At 37.4% G+C, this 17,525-nt stretch overlaps 1 protein-coding gene across 1 annotated transcript; it reads left to right on the top strand.

The window, feature by feature from the left end:
* The first annotated feature begins 384 nt into the window (after window positions 1-384).
* On the top strand, window positions 385-16,597 carry lhx3 (LIM homeobox 3). Its single transcript, XM_062988766.1, has 6 exons — window positions 385-454; window positions 8,179-8,350; window positions 10,269-10,471; window positions 12,416-12,567; window positions 14,868-15,039; window positions 15,439-16,597. The coding sequence occupies exons 1-6, from the start codon at window positions 385-387 to the stop codon at window positions 15,837-15,839; spliced, it is 1,170 nt and encodes a 389-aa protein (XP_062844836.1). The 3' UTR covers window positions 15,840-16,597.
* The last annotated feature ends 928 nt before the right edge of the window (window positions 16,598-17,525 follow it).

A 17,525-nucleotide genomic window follows, 5' to 3' on the forward strand; every position in this document is an offset into this window, starting at 1 on the left:
GCTAAGCTCATACCTTTGGTCTCCACATGCAACATCATCACCACCATCATCATGATCATCATCACCACCCACCGGAGCGCTCGGACCTCCTCCACCACACACACGCACACGCGCGCATGCGTTCTTCTCTTTGTTATGCAGAAGCAGGACCTTGATGGTGAGCGCAGATCAGCTGAGCTGTTTAACAAGCTGCAGCACAAGAGCGGCGCCGCATTTCCAAACTTTAGGAGCACCGGTACGAGCTCCCCTGCATCGCTCCCTCCACCTGGATTTGGATTTTCATTCACTTTAGATCAACAGAGGTTTAGAACAACACTTGTCGCAGGTTTAGATCTAATCCTGGTTTAATTCTGATAAACCATCTGATATTTTTTTGGTGCCACAATGTTACTCGAGCATCCGGGATCAAGTTGTCAAAACCAAGGAAATTTCTCCAGATACAGTTCAGGACAAGGTGAGCAGGCGTGCATCGTTGCATTTGACTTTTGCTTTACTTTCTTTATGCATGTTTTGCTCCTGTTGTGCATTCAATGCAAGGTGGCACTGAGCTGGCACAGAGGAAAATCCAATATGTACTAACACTAACACAAAATATATTAACACTTACTGGCAACCTTTTAAAGTTTTAATTAAGCTATTTAATTGTGTTTATTTATTAATTTATTTTATTGTGACAGGGCAAACAAGAGTTTAAGAGAGGTTTTATTGTCATTTCAGCTCTATACAAGTACATAGTGAAATGAAACAACGTTCCTCCAGGACCAGGACCAGGATCAGGGTGCAACATAGAACAAAAAGTGCAAGACAATACAATAAACACAGTGCAGATAAAACACAATGTAATAAACACAAAAAAGACCTACACTAAATACAAAAAACATTTCTAATCTAAAAAGTAATTAAGGGAGGCTAGACTAGAGACAAATGTAGTGTTTGCAAATGATAAGTGAGGAAAAAAAACCATTTTCTGATGTACTGTTAGCAGCATATGGTGTATATATAGCAGCAAAGATATAAAAAGAATAAGGTGGAAAAATGCAATATTGTGCAAAGATGCAAGTCACTAAGTAGTTATGAATCCAGAGATCATGCAAGACATCCCTGGACTCACAAAATCATATAAAGTTTGTAGCAATTACTAACATTAACTAATCTTGCAAGAGTTTAACAATATTACTGTATATTTTCTAATTATTGTAATAATCGTGCACATCACAGGTTTATTTATTGTCAGTTATTGTGTAGAATACATTGTTGTGTTGAACTGACGTTCACAAATTTTCCCTAAACTGTAATTTACATAAGTAGATATATTTTTGTCATTTAGTTCTTATATGACACGTTTTTCTCTTATTACGTTAAAACCCAGTCTTACCTAAATCACCTGAATTGACGCTGTCACAGATTTCACCAAATCATCTTCATACTGGAATACTGGAATTTGTGACCTTCAGATGATTCCCAGCATGTTGAGTAAAGCTCTCAGGGTGGATGGTGTCGGTGTGTTAGTGCTTATTGTACAGAATAACTGACAGTCTAAATTTCAGCCACATTTACTGATTTCGTTTCTTTTTTGTAAAGCTCGTTAGTTAGTTTTAAAAGTTTTACAGATATAACATCTCAATTTCTGACCGCTATATTCCTTCATCACTATCATGGATTTTACTTTTTTTTCCACCTGTTTATTTCTTTTATTTTCTCTTATTGCATAATTCTTGTATATCCAATATGACAGTTTTATTTTCCTTTGGTTATTAACACTGCGTTGTGTCTTATAATCTTATGCAATATTAAATAAGTTAATGTTATTATTATTTAGATCTCTAGGAAGCAAGTTCAATTTTTATTGTCATTAATTTATATAATATGAACATTGCATTATGGTTGTATAATTGGTAAAAATTGGCTGACATTATTATTATCATTATTATTAGGCATGACACTGTCTATGTTTGGTAAAATTAACTATAAGCAACAATATTATGTAATAATATTAATGATTTACCGTTGTTGATTCTTCATTTTATAGAATATAATATTAATATTAGAAAGTGTAAGAATTCACCCTCTAAATGATGCCTTGCAGTACATTGTTACCCAGTGGTGTCAGAATAAAATGAGGTCGCTTATCATTTACTAACGTATTAAAATCTGTGTTAAAAATCATTTTTAATTTACATTTTTTATTTAAAATTATACATTACAATGTGCGTACTGCAAAAAACACTCGACCCGAGAACTAAGCATATAGACTTTTCCAGAACTAATTATTTAGCACAATTACACAGAAGGTCCAAGCTTGGTACTATCGTACTTTAAAGGCTTCGTTAATATTGCTATCACCTACAAAAATGAACTATGTAATATAATAGAATAACAAATAATAACAATTAAAACAAGAGAAAATCGAACGTTCAAAAAATCTGAAAAAAGCGAGATTATTTGAGGCTCCTCAAAGAACCTTTAAATGCATAAATAATGTAAACACTGGATATTAAGAGAAACGATTTCACTTCATCTGGCACCAATAAAATGTTGAAGAATTTATTCTCACGTAAAAATACCAAACTGTGAAACTCAAAAGAATGAATCAGGTTTATTTAAGGTACATTTACAATTTTTATTTGTAAGAACGCTGATGCTGAATAATAATAAAATAATCTTAATTAGAAATAAATGTTAGTGACAAATGCATGTTTCCATAGTTTATATAGATACAGAATATTCTATATGAAAATTTCATTACCATATTTACATTCTAAATAATATAAATATATTAATCTAATAGAAAATGATCTGTCTGGCGTTTGACGCGAATAAGGAGTAACTATACTTTTACAAGAATGCGCAAGCTGTACATTTCAGGAATGGTCTTTTTCTATTACGAATAAACACAAAAAAATAAGATACTTGGACACAAGGATCACTGTGGTGTATATCTGCGGTACATTACGGTACGTTAATCAGTTATGGTGTAATTTGTACTGATGTTGTTCTAAAAAGTGTCTGCTGAATGTAAACCACCACCAACCCGCCCATATTCATATTTACATTAGAATATATTATATAATAACATTTACGAGCATGGTAAATACTGAAGTAATTACTGGTACCACCGATTGTTCCTCGATTGTGCATGTATATAGAAAGTGTCTCGAACACACAGGAAAGAAGAAAAAACTAAATTATACATTTTGGGGGGGAGGGGTTCTTTCACCCCCAATATAATCTGTGTGCGGTATTAATAGGTAATGAGCGACAGCGGTGCGCGCGCAGAGCACCTGTTAAGCGCGCGCTGTTATTTCACACCGGTCGGACAGGTAGGTAAGACAGGTATCAGGTTCCAGAGAGCCGGTTCTGCACCTGCTGCACCAACCGGGACCAACATTCATAAGACAAGACAGTTTATAAAACTACATTATTTTTTATCCTTTAATGTCAATGTTTTACATGGAATAAAGCTGAGAAATGGACTGATGACATCACAGTATCACTCACCTCCCAGATGTCAAGTCCAGATGCATAAACCAAAGTTATCAGTAAATATGGTCCTTCCCCAGCATGATACAGACGCACTGACCTGGCTGCATCATCTTTCTCAGCTCTCCTCTCATAAAAAAGCTCTACAGCATCACGCTTCCTTTTCGGCTAATAAAAACAGCACTTCTTGATTATTGTGGTTTAACAGACTTACAATCTGTAACTGGTGTCCTTAAGTTCCAGCTGATTCACTAATGTTTAAAACAGAATTTTCAAGAACAGCTACTCATTTTATGAAGTTAAGGTATTAAACTTCTGCATAGTTTATTTATTTATTAGGATTTTAACGTCATGTTTTACACTTTGGTTCTATTCATGACTGAAACGGTAGTTACTCATTACACAAGATTCATCAGTTCACAAGTTTAATATCAAACACAGTCATGGACAATTTTGTATCTCCAATTCACGTCACTTGCACGTCTTAGGACTGTGGGAGGAAACCGGACCATCCGTAGGAAACCCACACAGACACGGGGAGAACATGCAAACTCGGACTGACACACATGGGGATCGAACCCAGGACCTTTGTGATGCGAGAATTACATTTGCGGGAATTGGTTTCTTAGTTGATACCTGCCAGGTTTGTTGATAATACAACTGGTGTATTTATATTTACATATTCAGAAGGTAAAAGCTGTGCAAAATTCTGTATTTTTTTAGTAAATATTTATTTTGTCTGTAAACGTGAATCCACAGTTAAAACAGACACCAAAAGCTGATTTGATATAATGTTGAAGCACATGTATGGCCAGTACGAATAATTGTTTTGTTTTAGGATTAGATGTATAATGTTCGTTTAGAATTTTTATATCTTTTTTTAATTTATTACGAATTAGCTTTTTATTTTGGTATGTTGATATATTAAGGTTTGCTGCAGCAGCCAGACTGCATTGCTATCGACTAAACCCACAAAGTCCAGTTACAAGACAGACTTTGCAGAATGTCCAGCTTGTCTATACTTATATTTAATACACTCGTTTTAAAGATTAATTTTATTATTAATTGCAGGTGAATTAATGTGAAAGTTTTTCTGCATAATATTAACATTTGCATTTATGCATATTTGTGATCTGCAGCCGTAAATGTCGCATTTAGGCTAAAATGTCCCACATTATCAATAAAAAATCTTACAGATAAAACACTATTATTACTTCTCTTTATGTACTTTTATTGTTATTATTATTATTATTGGTTAATGATGATTTTAAAATCTATCAAATTTGCAGTCTTGTCTGTGTTTTTAAATATTATTGTTCGTTTTGCTCTGTATAGTCTTTAGTTTAATAGTCAGCATGTAAAATAACTTAAATCATTACAAAACATTTTTAGTTGTAATATTTTTTGTTGAAATGTGTTAAAACATGCACCGAGTGACCTAAACAAACTGTACTAAACAGCATCAATGTTTGTAAACTAGTTATTCTCACATATATACATGAAATCAGATTAAATCAGTGATTTTACAGTAAATATTATGTAATATAAAATAACAGCTGGAGTAAAGAGTGTGTTTGCTGGTATCACATCATCATTTAGTTTTAAATCTCCCTTTCCAGTGAAGGTCGCTTTTTTCCTTCGAACTTCCCGAGACATTTTATTCATTGTGCCTTCAAAAACTGAACCTAAAGATAATAAAGTAAATAAGGAGACTGAGGGAGGAAAGGCGGAGACCTTGTTGCACCAAAAGTCTCTTTCATAAAGTCTGGAAATGCGAGAAAATGGAGCATTGATTTTAAATTCATCACCGCAATGGCACTAGTGCTGATTTCCCCAGACGCTCTTTAACCCCCTCACATCACTGTCAATACACTCAGCGTGTGTGTGTGTGTGTGTGTGTGTGTGTGTGTGTGTGTGTGTGTGTGTGTGTGACACACTGTACTAAATACTGATATCTGCTTAAAAAATCTCAGTACCTAGAAGAGTTTTGTAAAACAGATTATATTCTAAAAGATTAAATGTGCACAAAACTTTAAGAATGAAAGACGGAAAGACACATCAGGCAAAAATGACTTTAATATTTGTAATCTTTCAGTTTACATAAAAGTTACATAAAGTAAAGGGCTATATGTAAATAAAAAAAGCTTATTAGGTGCAGCAGCAAATTTAAAAAATGTATTTTTTATTAGCAAACTATTACATAATTACTATAATAGATAGATAGATAGATAGATAGATAGATAGATAGATAGATAGATAGATAGATAGATAGATAGATAGATAGATAGATAGATAGCAAGTTGCATATATACTGTATATATATATATATATTTAAGATAGTGCATTAGACAACCCAGTGATTTGTGTTTATTTCTACTAATATTTATGTGTAATAGACACACAATTTACAAAACTAGCATAATAATAAAAATACACATAATAATATCTGGAATTTAAATAAGAACTTGCTGTTTTCAATGAAACACTAAACATTACAAATAGATAAATTCTCCACATGAAACCTGAAGTTTATTCAGTTTATTAAAGTAAATTCTACACTGTTATTCATTGTTTATATTTATGTGCTCCTCTCATTTTCCAAACTAAAATTTTAAGCGGTAAATGGTTGAAAAGCAGGAATCAGCAATCAAGACTATCAATCAAGCTATTTATCTTTAAATCCTAAATTAATCTTTAAATCTTAAATAAATCTTGGTATAAAATAGATGTAGATAATGTAGAAAAGTTTGTAGAAGGTGGCTAGTCAGTTACTAACATTAGCCTACTTAGTAGTCATGAGTTATGCTAGTTAATGCTAAGTTATGCTGTAGTGTTGGAAGCATTTTCAGCTAAAATAAAATAAAAAAAATGACTGTGGCAAATAATATTTAAAATGCATTAAAATTTACCAAACATCTCTAATTAGGCTAAATGCTACATATTCGCTGTGTATTAGTGTTCTAATGTTATTAGCATTAACATCGTCATCAGTTTCAATGGTTCTGTGTGTTTATTTATATATTATTATAATATTTGTATATTTTTCATATTTATAATATTTTAATCCATAAAATGAAGTTTGAAAGACACATTTTAGTGGAGATGATCAAACTTCTCATTGTAGATATTGCTAGTCATGTGCTAGTATTGACTAAGCAAAACTTTATCACTGCAGTGTAACACTTTTTAAAGAAATATTGACGTGTTTTTTGTTTCTAATACACAAGATTATTTGTTTAATTGTGGCTGCATTGACTGAAAGTTTAGAAAACGATATAAAGACGTTAGCAAAATATGCTAATCGGTTAGAATTAGCTCTTTTGCGCGCTGATGCTAAACTGTAACATTGTAATAGCAGCAATAGCGCGCACGAGACTCCTTCAGGTTTCTCAACAAAACAACAACAGAATAATGTTTTATTTACAATTTTAATTAGTTTTTATTAGTATTTTGATAAATAATGAAAAACTGGATCCGAATAAAGAAGTAATAAAGCTGCTGGCACACACTGAGGAATTGCACAGAGGTGGGAACCGAGCGAGATCACTTCTTTATGGTTTCTGCAACATATCACCACTTGTGCATGATTAAAAACAATGAACAAAATGCATAACAATGCTTATGCACAGCAGCGTTTAGCCTGAATATAATTTAAATGTATCTGCATACATGCGAGGTAATAAAACTGCAATTTTTTGAAATGCTGGAGATGAAGCCTCCAATCACAAATGCCTTTGCAGCAGAATGTTTTGGGTTATTAAACTATGTTTGTGTTTAATTTTACGCACTGTTGGAGTTTCAGCTGTATTTTATTTCAGCTGTACATTGTGTGTTTTTAGTTTATGAGTTTGAGTGAGTTTGAGCTTTTCTGAGTATTAACATTAACGTGAGTTTAATGACTCGGAACAAAGTGAAATTGTAGTTTAGTATTTGTTGTCAATCTAAAAAATATTATGCGCATAATTTTGTTTATTATTACATTACTATTTTAATGATATATTTTATCACACTGAAAGGCAGACATTTTTTATATTGGGCATCAACATACAAATACGAATTTAACATTTTATGTTACTTTAATAATTAGTAACATTCAGGCTTATTTAATTATTCAATAACAGTAGATTATTATGACATGATCATAAAGCTGCATTACTGCATGATGGTTGAAAGACTTGTGGATGTTTGTTCCATTATAATGGCATTAGATAAATGTTATTATTATTGTTGTTATTGTGTTTTATGGAATGTGACATGCTTTATTCGATCTGTATAAATATCTGGTAAAATCTGATGATCTGTTTTATTTAAAATCTATATATCGTTTTTATATGTATATAATTCTCAAACATTGCCCATACCCAAACAATTCCTATTTAACCAAGATTATTTGCATCTGATAATATTTGATCATTGTTACCTACTCAAAATATTACTTTAAGTTTGCCTAACTGAAAACATATACACAATTTCTATAATAATAATAATAATAATAATAATAATAATAATAATAATAATAAAATGCTCCACCAGCACGGTTCGGTTCTGCAGTTTTGGTGTAGGTGCCGCGTGTTTAAATACGATGTTCGGAACGAACATGTTCGGTTGATCTTGGAACATTTTCATCCTCATTTCGTTCCTAAATAAATGTGAATGTTTTGTAGTTCCATGACTGACTGGATGTGTTGTGTGTCTCAGACATGCCGGTGTGTGCGGGCTGTAATCAGCACATCGTGGACCGGTTCATCCTGAAGGTTCTGGACCGGCACTGGCACAGCAAGTGTCTGAAGTGCAGCGACTGTCAGTCTCAGCTCACCGAGAAGTGCTTCACCAGGGGAGAGGGGGTCTACTGCAAAGAGGATTTCTTTAAGTGAGTCATATCCACGTCTCACGTTCATTTAGATTTCCTAACAAACCACACCCAGATGCTGCTCCTTTTATAGTTGCTGCACCTTTTATTTTTGCTGCATGATTTTCAGGCGTTAAAACATAATTTCCATTAAAAAAATAAAATGATCTTTAAAAGTGTCTTAATTTACGATTTGAGCTGAAATTAAGATGATTTAACAATAAGACCAAGACCAGGAAATCTGTGGTTGGATTAATGATGCTTCAGCTTGCTGTAGAGCAAGTTCATCAAAGCAAGGCTGAATTTTTTTTATTCTATTCTACTCTATTTTATTCAAATCAATCAGCTGTTAGTGGTTTATTAAATTCAGTTGTTAAGTTGTAACAATTAAGTTGTTTTGGCTTCTTTTGCTAGTTTCTAAAGAAATCCATAACATATACAATCATCCTAAACATAATAGATAAATTGCAGAAGATGTAGCATATAGTAAAGAAGAGTGCCATTAACAGACTACGGTGTTTATCTATTTAGCTGCAAAAGTTTATGATCATAGGAGTGATTTATTTCTGGAAGTGCATCTCTGGGAGGTCCAGGTGAGATTGATGGTTGATGGTTCCAAGGTAAAGAAATAGTGCAGAACAGCAGGAGTGTTTCAAGGTCATGCACCACTATTTAATCAGACATATAAAAATATAGACATTTTAAATCTTATTACATGTTGAGACATAACATGTACAGAGTCCTACACATCCTCAGCAGGAATATCATTACAGTGTATAGTTATGTAATTTATTTATTCAGTGTGTTTGACAGTGTCAGAAACCACAGGAACAGGCGTTTGACCTCTGTTATGTAAGACAGAAGCATGTATGAAGTATGAAGTCAGAATGATTACTGACTCGGAGCGATTTCAGAATTGTGGATGTGACATTTGAACTCATATTGACTTGTAAAGAGCTTCTATAGCTGCACCAAAGTCAATGAGGCCGGATACAGATCGAGTCATGTGACCTTTCTAAGACCCCACCAACATTTAACATCCAGAATCCAGATCTTTGTGAATGAAGGTTCTTTTGCAGACTGCACTTTCGGACCTAATGCTGTGCAATTTGTAAATGCTTGCAGAAAATATTATATATGTAATATTAAAATGGCTTGAATAGACACAAACAAGATTTAAATGTAGACTAACTTTTATCAGGAGCTTGGGTGGTGCAATGGTCTATCACACCAGCCTGATGGAATAAAAATAAAAGCTAGAAATAAAATAACAAACATCTCAATTTAAGGTTTGAGCTGAAATTAAGAAGATTCAACAAAAAGACCAAGACTAGGAAATCTGTGGTGAATTAACGATGCTCAGGCTTGCTGTAGAGCATTTACATCAAAGCAAGGGCCCTAGCACTAGTCCAGCTCTACTGAGATTCGAGCCCGGGTTCAAATTTCAGCCTTGCTATCGGTCGACCCTGGCATCCACACAGACATTATTGGCTGAAGTCTTGAAGTGGTTTGGCGTCCTGTCCACCTGTTTCCCGATCCACCCACAGGACAGGACCCACCGTGACCCTAACCAGGACAAGCATTTTTTAATGGCGCCCTGAAACAGTGGGTACAGAGCATCATACACTCCATGTGTACTTACTCGATCACACTTAGGGGCCAATTCACATTCTGCACGTTTTTGGCTGGATGAAGGAAGAAGTGCCCAAATGAAAACCATGACTGACCTGGGGTGACCAGAGGTGCCAGTGTGAGACATTAAGACATTACAGATGTGATATTTGTGCAGATGTGATGTGATTAAACCTGTATTTAACAGACTATACTGATCAAATAGTAGCACGATGTAAATAATCTGTATAATCTGTATTTCCCTGCATGTTGCTTGTGCGTATTTTGCCAGGTCTGCCGTGGCATTAAACCCTGTCTCTTCCTGCAGGAGGTTTGGGACCAAGTGCACCGCATGCCAGCAGGGCATCCCGCCCAGTCAGGTGGTACGGAGAGCCCAGGATTTCGTTTATCACCTGCACTGTTTCGCCTGCATCGTGTGCAAGAGGCAGCTGGCCACGGGGGACGAGTACTACCTGATGGAGGACAGTCGGCTCGTCTGCAAAGTGGACTACGAGACAGCCAAGCAGAGAGGTGAGGGTTCAAAATCCAAAAGATTAAAGAAAGGACTGCGCTGGAAGAAACTGGCAGGGCTTTCCACATGATGTTGGCGTGTGTCTGTAGGAATGATGCTCATTCAGTTGTACTAGAAGGCCCGGTTCACAGTCAACATTCAAATTCACCCCAAATGTCTTCACTCCAGACCTCTGGAGTTCCACAACATCAAATTCATTAAACCAGGTCTCACATTATGTTCACGTATGTGAACCACTGACCTCAGCTACAGGTCAAATGTGTACAAACGTGTAATCCAAGCTGATATTTATATCGTTAGACTAGGTCTAGGCTAGGTCTTAGGGCGGAGGACCGAAGCCGATGGATTTGCGCTCCTTTTAGAGTGTTCCTGCCTTGTGACCAGTGTTTCCCAGTGAAACTGGACCTGCTGAGACCCTGACCAGGATAAATCAGTCAATGAAAATGAAATTAATGAATAAAAAAGAACAGATTTTAATTTATACTTACATAAAAATATAAATTCTACAACATTATGATGAAATCCAATGAAACCATACAGGGAAAAAATAAAAATGAAATAAAACCTGGAAATAAAGGAAAGATACTGTAGTATAAATACCCTCCACAGGGTAACGGCTTCCAGCTTCCCTGATGACGCCATCCACTCCATTTCACCTGACATCAGCAGCCACGCCCGAAGGTGCTTAGTTGTTGCGTCTTTAATTCCACTGACCTCATATAGATCGGCCTCCGTTAACTGTGATCTTCATCTTCCAGGTCTGTGAGGTCATCCATAAACTAGTGACCCACCGGAGCTAACTGCAAAGCTAATCGATAAACACACACACACACACACACAGTCAACTGGAGTCATTCATTTTGGGAAGTAAACCAGTGACCTTGTGCTGAAGGAGTTTATTTGATTCAGTTTGTTAAGCGATTTCGATCTTTTTTTATTTTTATTATTATTATTATTGTTTGGAATTAATTCGGTGAAGCTCCAGTTGGAGAGTTTATAGGGCGATGGGCGGGTTCGAACCAGCCAATCCAATCTGGAGGCCTGTTGGGAGACAGATGAGCCCTGTACAGCAGGAGGTGAAGGGTGTTTTGTATCGAGCTGACGTCTGTGGGGATGGATTAATCAAGCAGCGTTCAGAGAGAGCGCTGTAAACACCGCCATTCTGTAAAGTGACCATAAACAGCAAGAAATTTAACGTCAGATTTAATAATAATAATAATTTAATTATCTGCTTAAACAATCAGCTTTAATACACAAACAATAACAAGACTTCAGTTCCATATTCAAAATATTATATATTAAGTATTAATAATATTGTGTCATGTATTATTTGTTTAATATATTAAGTTTTGTTATCAACACTACACGGCCAAAAGTATTTGGACGCCTGACCATGAGCTAATTGGACATCTTGTTTTAAAAAACAAACAGTATTAAAATAGAGCGACCTCTATGTGATCTTTTCAGCTAATAAAGATTCTCATAAGACTTTAAATGTCTGTTTGTCTGTGGGAATTTGTGCCCATTCAGTCAAAGGAAATTTGTGTGGCTGGGCACTGAAGTTGTTCATGAAAGCCTCAGTTGATGTTTCAGTTCATTCCAAAGCTGTTTAATGGGGCTAAGGTTTCTTCATGCCTTTATAGGGCTTGCTTTGTGCACGGGGCGCAGACATGCTGAAACAGGAATAGGGCTTTCCCTAAATTGTTGTTGCAACGTTGGAAGCATATCATATGCTTTTACATTCCTTTAGCGGATGCTTTTATCCAGAGTGACTTACAATCATGAATACAGTGCAAGTAACTGAGGGTTGAGAGCCTTGATCTGGGGCTCAAAAGTGGCAATGGAGGGACTTAAACCAATGACCTTCTAGTTACTAGTTCACTATCTAAATCACTGAGGCACCCGTGGCTTAATATGACAGAGTATTATAATTTTATTTACAGAAGCCGACTCCACAGCCAAAAGGCCTCGCACCACCATCACAGCCAAGCAGCTGGAAACGCTGAAAAACGCCTACAACAACTCGCCCAAACCGGCGCGGCACGTCCGCGAGCAGCTCTCCTCAGAAACCGGCCTGGACATGAGAGTGGTCCAGGTTAGTCCACGACTCTAATAATTTATCTTTATATATTTCTGCAGAAAGGTTGTTCTGTAGTCGGACTGAACCACAGAACAAATAAATAAATGAGACAATTTAAAAACAGTGCAAACTGTGAATTCTTTTCTATATTAAGATGTAATGTCTTGTAGATTGAACAGTTAGAACAGAAGCGATGATATAAAGCTGTGATCCGATTTTAGAGGTGTCCCAGTATAGCAAATGACTGCACACAGGCCAGCCAATCAGAAATGAGCATTTTACATGACTATTATATATATACACACATTAATCTACAAATATAGATGAATGTATAGTTAAATGGATCAATGTGGGTGATTACTATTAAATAAATGGAGGGCAGGAGGGAGAAGTAATGCACAGATAGATGGATGGATGAATGGATGGATGGATGAATGGATAATACTGTATCTTTAAATATATAGGGCAATACAGTTGTAAAACTATAGAGAGTATAGTGTGGATATATGAAAGGATGTATGTTTGAAAAATGAATTAATGTATTATTAAATTGATTGATGAAAAGATAAATACAAGGATTAATGGTGAAAGAATGGAAGGATAGTTAGATGAATAGTTGAACAGATGGATGAATGGATGTAAGAATTCATGGATGGGTGTATAAATGTATGGATGTTAAAAAGATGGAAGGATGGGTAGTTGGTGGGTGAATTAATGAATGGATGGATGAAACTGGCTCTACACTGAACAGTCTGAAAGCTTTGGAACAGAAATCCCTGCTAACCCGCCTCCTCCATGACTAAATTATGACCAAACCCTGAGTTTAAAGGGGTGGTGAAGCCACGCAGCTTTAATTTATGGGTAAATGGAGTCGAGTGGAGGAGCGAGCGCTGAATGGACGAGCTCGTTAAACAATACTAAAAGCGAGTCGTGCATATTGTCCGTGAGCAGCCGTATATATTCTTTTATGTATTTGCAAGGACGTTTAGGCCTAAAGTGGAGGAGCTTCTAGTGTCCATTATTCACACTGAGTGGACAGAAAGGTGAAAGGCAGGTCAGCAGAAAACCTCGTCCGAACCAATCAGAAGCAGAGTTTAATGGAATTACATGAAAGCGAGATCTGATTCAGACTTGGTTACATATTTTTAGGAAAAGGATTCATGTTTTAAAGTAACAGTGGATGGTATTTAGTTCTAATCTCACTGCTGGGATTATGATAATAATGTGAATGTTTATGGTTTGTGGGAAGCTGAGGAGTTGATCCTGGCTGCTCTTCAGGTTAAGGATGACTTGTAGCTGGACGTTAATTACGTCCTTGATAAATCTCTCCGGGTCTTACAGCCGTTTGCTTTTACGTTCTCCGCACAGCTTCATCTTAAAACCACTTAGTTAGAAAAAAGAACTCGTACTGACCTTAAAGGATTCATCTCGTCCTGACCAGATTTTATAGTTCCACAATAAATATGGGCTTCATAAGTTCACTAATTCCTTTCATTCAATTAAATTCATTAAGTCAACACTTGTGTTATGATTAAAGGAACATTTTAGCTTCATGTTTATTTAAGCAATGCAGACGAAAATGCACTTCTGATTGTTAAATGGATGGTTGGCTGGATGGATGGATGGATGGATGGATGGATGGATGGATAGATAAACTGTTAAATGGATGGATGGATGGATGGATGGATGGTTGGATGGATGGATGGTTGGATGGATGGATGGATGGTTGAATCGTTAAATGGATGGATGGATGGATGGTTGAATCGTTAAATGGATGGATGGATGGATAGATAAACTGTTAAATGGATGGATGGATGGATGGTTGGATGGTTGGATGGATGGATGGATGGATGGATGGATGGATGGTTGAATCGTTAAATGGATGGATGGATGGATGGTTGAATCGTTAAATGGATGGATGGATGGTTGGATGGATGGATGGATGGATGGATGGATAGATAAACTGTTAAATGGATGGATGGATGGATGGATGGATGGATGGTTGGATGGTTGGATGGATGGATGGATGGATGGTTGGATGGTTGGATGGATGGATGGTTGAATGGATGGATGGATGGATGGTTGGATGGATGGATGGATGGATGGTTGGATGGTTGGATGGTTGGATGGATGGATGGATGGATGGTTGGATGGTTGGATGGATGGATGGATGGATGGTTGGATGGATGGTTGGATGGATGGATGGATGGTTGAATCGTTAAACGGATGGATGGACAAAATCAGCTAAAATACATACCAGTCAAACATTGTGTAATGATTCATGACATGCTCTGTATGTATCCGTATCGGTGCAGGTTTGGTTCCAGAACAGAAGGGCGAAGGAGAAGAGGTTAAAGAAAGATGCCGGCAGACAGAGGTGGGGTCAGTACTTTCGGAACATGAAGAGATCCAGAGGGAACTCCAAATCGGATAAGGACAGCATCCAGGAGGAGGGCATGGACAGTGATGCTGAGGTTTCGTTTACAGGTACGAAACTTACCTGAGCTTTACTTTACCTGTATATATACAGCGGCAATGGTAAATATTCCACCCCCCTCCCCTCAGCTTAAACAGTATTACAGTGATGTGTATGGCATCGGATTAAAATATACACCAAGGATCTCAGTAAACAGCATTTAAGATGAGATAAGATAAGTGGTGCCAGTCAGACAGTCAAGTTTGCCATCTCAAAATGAATACTGACCCCCTCCATGGCTTGCTTTTATAGCTCCAGACGAAGCACTTAACAGCCTGGACAGTAAATTCTGCCCAAATTAAACCCATAATGTTCACTAATTTGGCGTCTAATGCCTATCTGTTAAAAGTTGATGTTTGTTCAAAGATTCCATAATCATTAAAATCCTCCTTATTATCTGTCCCGTACAGACGAACCCCCGATGTCCGACCTGAGCCACTCCAACGGTATTTACAGCAGCCTCAGCGAGAGTTCTCCGGCTCTGGGTCGTCAGGGAGGAACCCACGCCCCCTTCGGCCTGGATCACGGATCCCTCCTGCCCTCACAGGATCAGTACCACGACATCCGTCCCAGCAGCCCCTACAGCCTGGCGCAGTCCCCCGCTTCCCTCCCGCCTCTGCCCCGGCAGCAGCCGCTAGTCTCCGGGCTGATGTACCCCGACTCGGGTTTGCCCATGGGAGGGCACGGCTTGGCAGCGGCCGGACCGAACGGCCCCAGTTCAGACCTGTCGACGGGGAGCAGCGGCGGGTACCCAGAATTCCCAGCCAGTCCCGCGTCCTGGCTCGACGAAGTCGATCACAGCCAGTTCTGATGGCGAGAGACGAGCAGAAACACGGGAACGTTTTACGTCTGAGAAACACAGACGCCGCTTAACAGACACGTCAAACTCGTCTCCTTCATCACCTCCTGCATGGATCGTGGGACGGAGTTTTGGATATTTTAGGAACAGATTTTACCTCTGGGGACTGATGGACTCGGACTGACCCCGTGTAATCCTCGAATCACAACAACGTTCGCTGTAACTGCAAGTCCCCAGATCTGCAGAGCATCAGAAATAAAACGAAACGTTTGAAGAACACCGAGATGCCTGAGACGATTTAGAACTCTGCATATTTTTAAACTGGACGGCATCCGTGTAACGCACTTATCTGGTGCTTTAAAGAAATTATAATATAATATAAATACAGTATATATTGGTATGAAGATGTTGCCCAGTGAATGTGGTCTAAATGTCTGACTGGACTTTGGTACAATCCTCATCCTTCATCCTCTCCTCGATGTCTAAGTGTAAACGTCACCAGTTTTTGGGTCGATGTGTCTCGTCGTTGCCAAATGTCTATATTCGGTGTGTCAGCTCAGCATTGTGGATTATTTATTTTTATACAGCCTGTATGGGCATCACAGAAACGTTTAGTACCTTTCCAAACAGGGATAGACAAGCTGTAGTTGTTCATTCTTGTTACTGGGTAGAAATACTTCTATGCATCCGTGTGTTTTCCGGCATATCTTCTTTTATTCGGTCCACGTGTTCATGTGAAAGATGTTTTATGTCTTATTTATTCTCGATAATTATTATGATGATGATTAAGTGATCTTTAATAAATTTGTCAGTGAAATCCAGAGTTCTTGTTCTGTACTATAGATCTCAGGCTGATATGTTTGGGCGGGGCAGCCCGTTCTAAAAAGACAAAGCTTACAGATGGGACTTTAAAGCAACCGAGAAAAATAATGAACAAATACTGAAGGAGTTCAGTTCTGGTGAACAGAGAGGAAAGGCAGGTCTGCAAAACAGGAACTCAATCCACTACTAAATATCGACATACTCAATATAAAAATAAAGCAAAATATCCAGGAAATATTCACACAGAACACAAAAACACTCCAAACACAATATTTTCTTTTAATCAGAAGATTGTCGGTTCGAATCCAGCCTCTCCTATGCCGTCACTGTTGGACCCTGGAATAAGGCCCTTAACCCTGTATACTTTAGGGGCGCCGTACAATAAAAAATAAATAAATGATTATATTTCTTGTACAAACTGAATATTTAATGACTGAAATTATACTTTAGGGACACATAAAATATATAAAGTGGTCATTTTGATATAACAGCACCCAGCCACCTTCTTACCCAGTAAGTTTATGTAAAGGTCGGTCCACCCTTCATTCCACCCTAATTCCAACCTGACTCCACCTTGATCTTACCCTGGCATACTGCAGCATCTGTGATAGTAGAAGCTTATTTCATATTTTCTGAGATTAATCTCGCAGGTCTAAGATCAGACCACACATAATGGATCTAATGGATCTGGCTGAGTCTGCACCACTCCCCTCGTTCTGGCGAGTCCCTCCGAACCTTCGCTGGGGTGCAGAAATATGACGCAGGAGCTGCGGTGACACACTGATTCTGAGATAAGCACAACATGTTTACACAAAGAAATCTCCAATCCATTTACACAACCGGGATCAGGTAACACACACACACACACACACACAC

Source organism: Trichomycterus rosablanca, chromosome 26 (genome assembly GCF_030014385.1).
Source record: "Trichomycterus rosablanca isolate fTriRos1 chromosome 26, fTriRos1.hap1, whole genome shotgun sequence".
Classification (NCBI taxonomy): domain Eukaryota; kingdom Metazoa; phylum Chordata; class Actinopteri; order Siluriformes; family Trichomycteridae; genus Trichomycterus; species Trichomycterus rosablanca.